This window comes from Sesamum indicum, linkage group LG9 (genome assembly GCF_026168435.1).
Source record: "Sesamum indicum cultivar Baizhima isolate 11 linkage group LG9, ASM2616843v1, whole genome shotgun sequence".
Taxonomy (NCBI): domain Eukaryota; kingdom Viridiplantae; phylum Streptophyta; class Magnoliopsida; order Lamiales; family Pedaliaceae; genus Sesamum; species Sesamum indicum.
In genome coordinates this window covers 16,152,110-16,165,069 of record NC_142665.1, presented here as the reverse complement: position 1 = coordinate 16,165,069, position 12,960 = coordinate 16,152,110, and the positions used below count along the sequence as shown (strand labels likewise).

The 12,960-nt window shown below is 31.9% G+C and overlaps 1 protein-coding gene across 1 annotated transcript; it reads right to left on the bottom strand.

Moving 5' to 3' along the window:
* Positions 1 to 646: 646 nt before the first annotated feature.
* LOC105178309 (uncharacterized) lies at positions 647 to 4,555 on the bottom strand. Its single transcript, XM_011101767.3, has 3 exons — positions 4,213 to 4,555; positions 3,663 to 3,743; positions 647 to 1,371 (listed from the first exon to the last, which is right to left on the bottom strand). Exons 1-3 carry the CDS (start codon positions 4,369 to 4,371, stop codon positions 985 to 987), a joined length of 627 nt encoding a protein of 208 aa, XP_011100069.1. The 5' UTR covers positions 4,372 to 4,555; the 3' UTR covers positions 647 to 984.
* Positions 4,556 to 12,960: the final 8,405 nt, after the last annotated feature.

Genomic DNA, 12,960 nt, shown 5'->3' with positions numbered 1-12,960 from the left:
ATAGTAATAAGTACCATATTTTAAAAAGTGTATCAATTGATATTTACCGTTCTAAAATGTACAGAGCCATGTGTTATCTAAATAACCATTCGATAAATTTGAGACCAATGATTGACAATTCAAATTTTTGGGGAGGGCTGGTTGCTCTAAGAAAGGCGTTGGAGTCATTTCCAAAGGGCACACAAATGTCCTTTGGGGTTATGTCATTGTATTTTCCCTATCATTATTTTTTATTATTTTTATATTAATTTATGAGAATCACTAAATTTCAATGTAAGTATTACGCAGTAAAATAAAAATATTACATATTATGTATTTCGATCCATATCTATTCTAAAACCAAACGATCCTGAGCCACTAGGTTGGCCGATCCTAGTTTGAGACGGCCCATTACCAGCCCCGTCCCAATCAGGCGTGGCAGAACCAACCCAACTTTTATTGAGCCAATCCAAAATTAGTTGGTACGGCCCAGCCCGACCACCTGGGCATGTTGACCATCCGGTCCGTCCCTATTTACACATTCATTTTTTCACCAAATTTGAGAGTTGAGACCTCCCCATCTAATGGTAACCAAATTTCACATGGCATGATAATTCATCTCCATACCACAACTAAATCCAACATCATAAAGCATAAGTACACAACCTGAGGAATCAAATCAATTAAACAATATATAGAAATGTGTTCCACACAGAGAATACTATGATGGCTGATGAGAAATAAGAAATCATAAGAACAATACTAGATAAAATATAAACATGAAAAGAAGCCATAACCGGGTGCACTTCACAATCCATTCAGACTACACAAACCTTCCGTTGGGATATATCAACAGGTGTCCCTAAAGCTCGTTCCACACTTCATGGACGACCAACCTCTTTACACTTCCACCTTTGCCTACTCTTTTTGTTTATACCACCACCTCACCTACATGCTGCATTCTCTTTTCCACTACTGATTCTTCGACTCTAGAATGCAGACAGTTCAGTAGGGCGAATCATGGCCAGGGCTGTCTGCGTGCATATCCATTGAAGTATCGTTAGAACTGGGCGGATTGGGATCTCGGGTTTGGCTAACAGTATTCTCATTGCCCCGCATAGCATTGTTTGCATATTGACCGCCCTGTGACAAGTGATAGTGTTGGAGACTACGACGAACTGGACTAGAGAGCGCATTGGAGAAAACAGAGTTCTTTGTTTGGTCTGAGTTCACTGAGCGTTGTCCTTGTCCAACAGTTGCAGGACCAAAAGCATTAGAAGATACTGGAATTCCTGAATGGGTTGTCTGCATTGCAGTATGCGACTGTTGCTGATGTTGGAATGGCAACCTAGGGGATGATGGAGGCTCCTCTGTCCCATAATCAAGTTCATTCTGCAAATATATCGATTTTGTCATAAGACCAGAAGTGTCAGAGCGATGGTTTATGAATTTAGTATTCTCTCTGTAAAGAAAGACAAAAAGGGAATCAGAACCAAGGTGGCAAACCAGGAAGTGTAGAGGCAAAATGGATAAAGTACAATATAGATGACCCATCTACTGACAGAGAAAAATACATGATTTGCAGAAGGTGCTAGTAAAGATGACAAATTTCTAACACACATGTCAATATGCGGAGAAAAAGAACAATTGCCTCTGTCACTAAACCTTCCAGGCTTTGTTCCTTAAAAGATTAATGAAATTGAGAAACTTCACAATAAGTTCCTTCCCTCTCCTCCAACTGGAGTATGTCATTTATGAAAACCACATGTACAGACACCAACAACTTGTTTTCTATTTCCAAGCACATTCCATATGCATTAACAAAGAACAGTTTCCCAATGCTAGAAGAATGGATAAAACTATTCTGATCACATCTTGATTATTGTACCAACAGATATCACAACAATTCAGAGTTTAGGTTCAGCAAAGTGTCAATCAAACTAAGCTCAACAGAGTGAGAGACCATGAAAAGTAAAACCGGCTTGCCCCAAGATAAGGAGTTCAAAAAATTGGCATTATAGACTCTATGATCTCAAACGGCCAGGTCCTCCATTCCAGATCACTTCTGCTATTATTTCTTGAGAGGGAGAGAGAGGAAGGAAAACCAAAATAAAAGAAAAGAAGAAATAGGAGGATAGGAACACGAAGGGGCTGAAGAATGAGAAAATGTGCAAGTAGCCTTCAAATGTCCCAAATGAACCTGTCACCTTCCATCCAACCTTGAAAATTGGGCTATTCTGGAAAGGGTTTGTGTGGGTTGCCAGCGCAACGTAACATATTTACCTGGAAAGCCAAAGAACAGAATAGGAAATACAATTTGCCATAACATTTTGGAAGAGTTGTAAGTTATTAAATAGCTAAGCCCCTCAATTCCCGTCCCGACAACCACCCAAATCTGATTACCGTAGTTATTTATCCCATGACAGGTCCTAAATCCTAACTACTACTCGCACATGGTATGTTTAAGTGAAGATCAAATCTCTAAATAAATTGAATCTGCTGACTGAGGGTAATTGGAAAATGCAAGCTGAAAAATACAAAAAACAAACAACCAACTAGGTTCCCCTAGGGCATAAACCACAAGTGAAGAAGTCTTTTAAAAACTTTTTTAACATCAAAATGAGTGCAATGAAACTTTCTATTTCACAACAACGGATGGGACGATTGCAGCAACAAATATGAATTGTCTCATAATGTCGTGGAGTATCCCATAAAAGGGATTGTATGCTTCCTAAAGAAAACGTCCAATCAGAAAGGGACTCATTAAAGATAATAAGCAGCCGGAAGAAAAAACAGAAGGACCATTTCTCAATACATCTCTGACACAAACTTAAGACTCACACACAAGGAGATGTAAGTTTAAACATAAAAATATATGAATCCCATAAGTGTCAGTCCCACAGTTTGAGTGAATGCTGACTATATAGGACACAGATTAGCCTACAAAAAACTGCAACAGCTTAGTCAAAATAGACATAATCCACGTATGGTCATAAACAAGAAAACACTTGGCAGACAAGATCAAATACCAACATGAAACTCACTCATCAAATCATATAGCTTATTAACATAGAACAAATACACAATCTTAAGTGATTATATTATTAACAGAAAAATACACTGAAGCCAATCCCTTCTGTATTTGTATCCACATGGACTGAAATATAACGTACCAGTTTATAGTCGCAATTCCATGCTGTCCTGAGACCTTTAGAGTTTATAAGAACTAACGAGTAAAGGCATTGGAAAATGTTTTCAAATTTCACAAGGTATAGAATAGGCTTCAAGAAACTTGAGTAAATGCCCTAAAACAACCATTCATTTCAAATGGTGGTGAAGGCATAGAAGCTTTATGAGGCTAACATATCAATTTACACAATCACATTCCTGAATCATTGATGACTTCCATTTTATTTATCAGAACTGAACGCATCATAGAGAAAAACGAGAATGAGATAACTCACAGAACATAAACCAACAGAAATTGATATAATTAAAATGTATTCCTAACTAATCATATGAAATGTTATCCCGAATCAAGACATACAAATAGCCTAACGAAAAGTATTACCAAAAACCCCACAATGTACATCACATAATTGTCAACAAGAGAAGCATGAAAAATCTATAATCAATGTTTCAAGTTAAGAATCACCAAATTTAATTATTGTATAAGGAAAAACCTGCACGTAGGCGAATATATCGCCAGTCATCACTCTAACCCCATCTTCTTGCTGCCTCAAGATCCAATTATAAAGCTTCTCCTACAATCATGGGAAAAAAAGAGGATGAAGAATAATCCTGATCAATTATTTTCAGGCAATCCTAAAGCAAAGTAACTCAGAGCTATCAGTTCTTGCATAAATCACATTATCCTATGTCATGCATATAGAAAACAAGCATGAGGTAGTTCCAACAGTCATTTGAACAACAAAAAACCCGGAGACCAAAAAATCATAGACACACCATAATCCATTTCTAACATTAGCCTTCAGAACGAGAGCATAACAAAAACCAAAGGAAAAAAAAAGATAAATTGAAAAAAATCCATTTAATTAAATTCACACACACCAGCGTGAATCAACCCAATTCCTTCAGTCCATTTCATGCGAACTCAACTGTTTATGACTAAGACAAAGAACCCATAAAACTAGAGCACCAATTAACGCCGAAACCCACGAAAATTCGTCAAACAAAACGAAATAAAAGAGGGGGCAACCGAAGGAGACAAACCATGGCGTGTCGTTCGCCGGCCTGGAAGGATAGCCGCTGCTGGTGCGTAGCCTGGGAGTAGAGCTGGGAAAGGGAGTTGGCGGCGCTGCAGAAAGAGGTATACATGCTTCGATCCACCTCATCCAGCCGCGTCGCGTCGGATTTCCTCTTCTTCGCCATCCCTAAAAATTCGAACAAATTAAATCTTCTGCAAAAACCCTAGATTGGTCCGAGGGGTGTGGATGGTCTGGAGGTGGGGGTGGGGGTGGGGAGAGGGGTAGATATATAGGTGTGGGTGTATCTATCTATCTCTCTACGTAATATATAGCGTGCTCTTTATTCCAAGGGGGAACCTCTACTCTACATTCAGGAAGAAAATGGGCGTTTTAATACAGAGGGTGGGGGGGCTCATGCTATGCCACGTGGCATGGAAGGTGGCTGTGCTATTTGGCTATGCACAGAGCAAAACACCTTAATGACAGAGCTCTATCTACCTAACAAATACCCTTTCCCTCACTTAAATGTAATTTTTATTTTAACTTTATATTGATTCAGCCAATATATAAAAATAAATTATAATGATGATAACTCTCGATTCATTCAATATATCAATAATTATAAATAATTTATAATAACTCGTATAAAATAAAACAAACACTCACATAAGGTAAGACAAATACCTACACGTTCGGTTGAATTCGAAATCATGATCTCAAACTTGTGAAACCAATACCACATGTCCAGTGAGACGGGAACCCATGACTTGAGTTTATTCATAGGACCTCAACTTTAGGGAGTGTTTGTGAGCGCTTCAGAAAAGCGCTTTTCAGCTTCTGGCTCCCAAAAAGCATTTTTGAAGTGTTTGGAATATCAACTTCTACTTCTCAAACGGCTAAGAAAAACGTTTTTAGACCAAAAAGGGTGCTTCTAGCTGCTTTGATTTTTTGTAAATAAATTCAACTTTATTCTTTACTACTATACCCTTATTTGATAATCTTATTCCAAATTTACCGTTTTTAATTTATTTTTAAAATTATATATTTAAATTTGATATTGAAATTTTCAAATAGTTTGAATAATTTAATAATAATTAAATTTACAGTTTCACATATTTATTATTTTAAAATTTTTATATTTATTTATTATATCATCTAATTATATTATTTCATTCACATATTATTATTTGATTAATTAATAAAATATATATTTTTTGCAATCAGCAAGTTAATCAACAATTATATTACTTAGTGGGAGCATTATGAAATTAAATATATACTTTTTAATATTTTTAAAAAATTAAATATGAAATATACTATTCAAAATAAAATTTGTTATGTTTTGTGAAAAAATAATTATTATTGACAAACAACAAGTTAAATAATAAGCAAAAGATAGTATCTTTTTAATAAGAACGAAATAATCTTTAATTAATTAAGTTTATTTGAGAAATAACTTTTTTCAAACACAATCCAACTTTTACCTGCTTTTCATTTTTTTACAAACAATACCCACTTTTCTCTGCTATATACCTACAAATTCGACATTCCTTTACAAAAAATATTTTTTTAAAAATAAAAATTTTTACAAACATTCTCTTAATTTCAAACACTGAACTAAGACATCATTCATCAATTAAATGTAATTTAAAATGCACCAATTATTGTATTATTTGTAAGGAAATCTACAAAGCACTTAGATCTTTTGTGAAGTAACCATTGCTTTCCTTTTAATTATTTTGATACTATATTCTTCATATAAATTTTGAATTTGCAAATTGAAATGGTTTGCCATCTCTAAAAATGAAGATTGTTTTCTGATTTTTCTATTTGAATATCCATCCAAAGGTCTTCAATCGGATGCATAATCCTCTTCGATTTTATGGAGCAAATTATTTATCATATTGAAATATGGTATCCATATTTTGAAGATTTGATGTTAAAAAAATATATGAAAACCTTTCCGGTAGTGGCCGAAAGCTTTTGTACTTGCATACTTGAATTTTTTGTATTTATTGAGTGTATGTAGTGTGTTGCATGTGACTTGTTTCAGACTTGAACACCATGAATTTTGATATGAATCTATTAACTATCGTACTTGAATATGTTTTTGATCGAATTAGTCGATCAAAAAAAAAAAAAAAAACTTGTGGTTATCTTGGATCACTCCATCACAAATGGATAAGGCACAACTTTGGTACAAACTTTAATTTGGACTCAAGTATTAGCTAATATCTTTTAACTTTTAATTGACAATTTATTTCAAAATTATGATAGCAGTATATTCATTTCTTATACAAACACATTTTTTTAAAATAAAATTATGATGCTCATGAAATTAGTGTAGACAATACACCGTGCCACGGGATACCACCACGTCACACATCACATCATTTGGCATTATTTGCGAGAGTAATGTAATGTGTCGTTTGAAGCGTTTCATTTAGGGGCTGATGATATTTGCACGCATCTTATATCGATTGTACAAGGTCAAAACTTCATCTCCTTAATATGACAATTTTTGAAATAAAAATGTAAAATTTATAAAATTGTACCAGATGATATTTCGTATCATGAACAATTGATCACATCCCACGTGTCAATGGCCGCACCTTAGCCAAGACGGTCCACAGTGACTCGAGGAGGACGTCAGGCGGCTAGGGGATGCAGGGCGGCATGCAAGTGCACAAACAGCTAGTGAGCAGAGACTCTTAACGACTAGAGATTGCAATATTGTTCATATGGGAGCTTTTGATGTATGAGGATGCTATCTGCCAAATATGAAATCATTCCATAGACGTTTGAGTATGGAGATATAAGGGCGACGGTCGGGCGCCACCCTGCGTGTGAGCAGGAGATAAATGTGTGAAGTAGATTGCTTTATCCTTGAATATTTACATAATTGTTTCAGTGGTGTGATCCTTGGTATATTGGAAATACCTCCAAGATGTTTTAGAGTTAAACGGTTCTGATAGAATAGGAAAAGATGATGATGTTCACAGTCTGCTAATGCAGTGCCGAGATAGAATTTGTGAGGGCAATTCCTCAATGATGGATGATCGGAGGGGCTGAAACACTAGGGTTGTGATATAGAAATCGTAAGCTACGTATACGTAACGGTTCAAGCAGCATGTGATTTGAATGTTGGATGGGGAGATGCGGAAAAAGGTGTGCTCCTAGGCCATTTCAGTATCTACTGATGGAACAAGGAAAAATATTTTTAAGCCTATTATAAGAGGGGGACATGCATTGGTGAGCTCCAGCCAACCCTCCCCATGCAGTGAGGCACTAAATGAGCATTCTCTTGGGGGTCTGCTCTAGGCATCTCAAATGAGCGTTTAAAGTCGTCAAAAGGTATGGGAATTGGACGAGCATCATAGGGCCAGGATGGCCTACGTTGGGCAAGAAAGCGGTCGAGAGGTTCCGTATGAGCACAAGGTTGCCCTGTGGGCTGCGGGAATCAAGGTCAACACCTTTAGGTTGAAATGCGTGATCGAGACAAGAACCCCATGCCTCGTGAACCAACTCGTAGCATGAGCTATTGGGTTCTAACCATGTGCGGCGGTCTATTGGCTAAGATGAGCGATCGTGGGGCAATGCCACACTATGGGCAATTTGAGAAGCCACACTGAAAGATAAGGAAGCATATTGGGCATGCCGTGCGGGATCAACGCGAGATGTTGGCATATCGAATGGGCCTTAGACTTATAATGCAATCCTACTTAGGCGAGGCAATGTAACCTACAATGTCAGACGGACAAAATATTCATTCCGTTGCTAGAAAAAACAGTCTGCTACATGACACCACGTAACATCACAAATTAATTTTTCTAGGTTAAACTCTCTCTACTTTCGGACAGCACCATGTTCAAAGATTCAACATGATACTGTTACTTATTTTTGTTGGGTAAAAAGTATCAAATTTCCTACTTTTGAAAAATTAGGTCGTACGACATGATACCATTCAGTTAGTTTTGTTGCGTTAAAATCATAAAATATTTTTTTTCAAGAAAATTAATTCATATTTTCTCTATGTTCCTTTTTTTTTAATAATGTTTGTTTGTGTTTTCATTCCTAATTTAAAATTTTTGAAATAGTAATTAAAGTGAAAAGATATTCGTTTATATGTATTTTCATTTAATATATTAATTTGACACTACAATTTCATACAAAACACAATTTTATTAACTAATCTAAACACATTCTCATTTTTACATAAAAATCTATTTAAAATTAAAAATACATATGTTCCACTTTAAAATGGAAATGAGAGCGCCAACAAACAGGATTGATTTCGACTCAAATTACGTTTATGGGTCAATACGAGATTCATCACATCATATATCACTTATAGAATACTTACAGATTACCTATTAATGGAGACATCATATTGATAGAAATTCATATATGAACATATAATATTTCACAAAAATAATTTGATTTGAAATAAATTACAGCGACTCCTTCTGAGGTTTAGTATAATTGTAAATACTGTCTTATTATTTAAAAAATTATTAATACCCCCCTTCAAATAAAAAATAATTATATCGCCCATAGACGGTAATGTGAAAATTACTACTTTACTTCTATTGAATTTTTTTAATAAAAGGTTTAAAAGTATATATAAAAAAAATTGATGGTAGGTGACGTAGTTAATTAGAGTATATTAGTCCATAAAAATCTGTCAGAAAATTTTAAAATATATACAATTTATAATTTAAAAGAGCATTTTGGTCAATTCAACATAAAAATTGGAGAAACCCTAATGATTGCTAATGGAATGAGCTCGTTATTAGACGAACGTTAAAATTAGAGAAGTATTTATAATTTTTCAAATAATAAAAAGGTATTTATAATTATAACAAATTTCAATAAAAATGACTGTAATTTACGTTTTTGTTTGTTTGTGTGTGTTTCCGAACATTGTTAATCGACTTTTCTTTTACTACTTTGTTTTTATAGAGATGCAATTATTTTATACGACATTTTTGCCCTTCTTTATGTTGGTATTCTTTTGAAAGGGTTGAAAAATCAAAAGGATTTTTTTGACTTTTCTTATAAATCGTATGTAGAGAGTACTTAAAAGGGCCTAAAATATACTATTTATTTTTTATTTTTTAAATATGATGTTGGATTTTTTTGTAGTTTAAAAAATTACATCTAATTTCGTAGATATTTATTTTTATCTAATAAATTAATTTACTCATTAACTCAAAATTTAACAAATTTATTGATATTTACGAAAAAGATTAATGCAGATTCATATTTACCTTCAGTTGACTTACTCGTTATTATGGGTGAATAATTTTTTTTTATATCAAAATACCCTTATAAGGGTATATATATATACATCTCATATGCATTATCGTGTAAAGATATATAGAATAATATGGTCAGAAAATATTTATTTAACCCGCAATAGGCCAGTAATAAATCAATTGGAGGTAAATATAGACTTTTTTTATTCAATTTTTTTGCTAATTTCAATAAATTTGTTGAATTTTGACGGACGGATTGTGTCTATTTATTAGACAGAAGCAAACATTAGGAGTACTAGATGTAATTCCTAAATCATAGGATATTTATGTGTAATTACATCAAATTTCATGACAAAATGTGTTATTATCCCTTCATTTTAAATAGTCGTTGTCGTATGCAGTTTCCACAAGCATATAAAAGATAACTATGGTGTGAGATGAAGAGAAAAAGAAAAGTTGTGAGTTGAGGAGAAAGAAATAAATTGGCAAGAAAAAGAAACGTGAGATAAGGTGAGAGACGAAATAAATTATAATTGTGAATTTATTATATATATGAAAATCTATGAGAAAAAAAAATCGTGAAAAGTAAAGTGAGAGAAAAATATGATTATAATAAAATATTAAAATTACTATTCTAACCCAAAAAAAATGGAGTTGATGAGGCCTGAGCTTAGGAAGAAAATCTATTAATTGTGAATTAAAACATATTAATAAATAATTGTTATTTATAATTAAATTGTTTTTAAAAAATATGTCTACAGAAAATAAAAGAAAAAAACTTGTGAAAATGAAATAATTTCACCTTTATTTCCATTTCCAACATGTGATAAAATTAAAAAAAAAAAAAAAAGATTCATACGACACCCACAAATCAATAATATATATTTTTAATTTTTTTCATTATTTATTAAAAATTGATTTAAAAAGGCGTGGGACCCACAAATGCTTTATTTTTCCTTTTTCTAAATATATATATATATTCATCTTGACACGAACAAGAATAAAGGAATTATTTTTTCTTTTCAAATTTAATTAAGAAATTACATTTTATTTACTCAAATTTAATAGTTTTATTTTTAAAAAAGATTACCATTTTCTGAGCTTTTTTCTGGAATTAATTGTAATTCTTCTAACATATTCCGATTCCAATATAGAAAAATATAATATGAAAAGTGGGATTCTAAAATTAGGATATTTTTCATCTGATCTCAACCAAAGTTTTAACCTTTAATCTAAATTACGTCCAAAATGTAATTTAATTTTCAACTAAACTTTCATATTAGACTAAGAAACCTTCACATTTTAATGTACATAATTTAATAATGGTAAAGTATAACGGGCTTTTATGATATTTGACATAATTATAAATACTCTTTTATTATTTGAAAAATTATAAATACCTCTCTGATGTTTGATGAAAATATCTAATTCATGAATTGACGTATGAAATTATCAACTTTGTCCTTATTGTACTTCTTTTTTTTAAGAAAATAAAAAAGAAGAGGCGGAGGACAAAATTTGAAAAATTGTAAAAAAATATCCACTTAGTCCGTAAAAGAAACTAAAAAAATAAACAAATAAAATTATAATTCATAGTCCACAAGGATATTTTGGTCAATTCACACAAAAAAAAAGGATGAAAGCTAATGGAGACTAACAGATTGGACTAATTATTAGACAATCATTTTAATCAGGGGTATATGGAAAATATTTCAAACAACAAAAAGAGTATTTGTAATTATATTAAACCTTATAAGGGTTCGTTCTAATTTACCCTTTACTCAAAATTATACAAATAATTTAATATTTACGATTTTATCCATAAGTCGCACAAATTAATAGGGAGCTGCTTATAACTTTTTGTTTAAATCAATTTAATTCAAACAGTTCAAAACCAGAAATTATAAAATCAAAAACACTCATATCAACTTATTTTCAATAATAAGCTAATAAGCTCTTATTTTAGACAGTGTCGCAAACACCCCTTGAATGCTTTTAACTGCTTTCCTTTTTCTACTAAATAAATTCAACGTGGTTTTGACTACTGGCTGTCGTAATAACAAACGAGATTAAAATCGTCGTTTTATCAATTGAATTATTTTTTAAAGTCGTTCTTCGTGACATACCCAGAAATTATTTCCCATTTTTTTTTTAATTTTGCTACAAATTTCAACTTTATCTACAAATTGTGACTCCTCTAAAATCAAGAACTCTAGCAAACACTCAATCATTCTGGATAATTACATGAATTTTTTCTATAATATTTATGTTGCTCAAGTGCTTAATAATTAAAAGGCATTTAGAAATTTATAATTTAAAAAATCATTACATATAAATTACCACAATTAGATAAAAAAAAAAAAGCATTATTCATGTGAAATATTTCAAATTGCCCATAAAATGGTACATATTTTGATGCAAAAAATTCAAATAGAGAATGTGCAATGTTTTCTTATCATTGATTGCCTTTTCTTTTTCTCTAGGGTTTGGTGGCCTTTCCCTACCTAAGGAAATATAGAGGTGGAAATTTTTGAAAAATATTTTTATGGAAAATGACATGCTATATTTATTAATAAATACATATCACATATCACATTTCCATCAAAGTACTTACGAGTACGACTACGATGTTATAAGTTCGAATTTCATCAATATGTGAGTGTCGATCTATTTTAGTAATAATTATTTATCTATTTTAATAGTAGTTGTTGATTATTGGTAACTAAAAATTAGAGTAAATTACATTGACACCTCCTGAGATTAAATCAAAATATATAAAAGCTCCTTGCTTTTTTTGAAATTACAGTTACACCCTCTAATGTTATAGTTACAATCACAAATACACCCTCTATTCAAAGGCAAAGCTTACACAAACACCTCCTGAAAAATACTGCACTAATACGTACCTCTCATGGGATGTAGTTGTAATTTAAAGTAATATTAGTAATTATCTTTTGAGTATCTATTACTCTCATGTGTTGCTTCATTTTTAAAATTTTGAATTAATTATTTTTTATTTAAAAAGTATTTGAAGTTGACTTTAAAAGGTAAATATTTTATTTTTATATATATATAAAAGCGGTAATTACATTATCACATCAATATTGTAATAAATTGAACAATGAGTAATTCATTATTTCAGTCAATAGATCGATTTAACTAAAATAAATAAATAATAAATTCCAAAAAAACTCACATAAAAGTGATACTATCCACCCATTCGTTCCGCGGACTATAAGAGGTAAATATTATCTTTTGCTGGTTTTATAGTGTGGATCACAAATATAATATAGTTGAAGGGGTAAAATGCAATTTAAATTGTATTTGGATTTGAAAGAATAATTTAAAAAGACGAATTCAAATGACTCCATGTAAAAAAATATTAGAACCCATAAATATTTCACTCAGCGCAGCTTCAAAATGAGAGTCGAATGATTTAATATTCTTCGTAAAATATAATTATTCGTATATATATATATATAATATTAAAATTATTAAGTCCAAGTCAGAATACA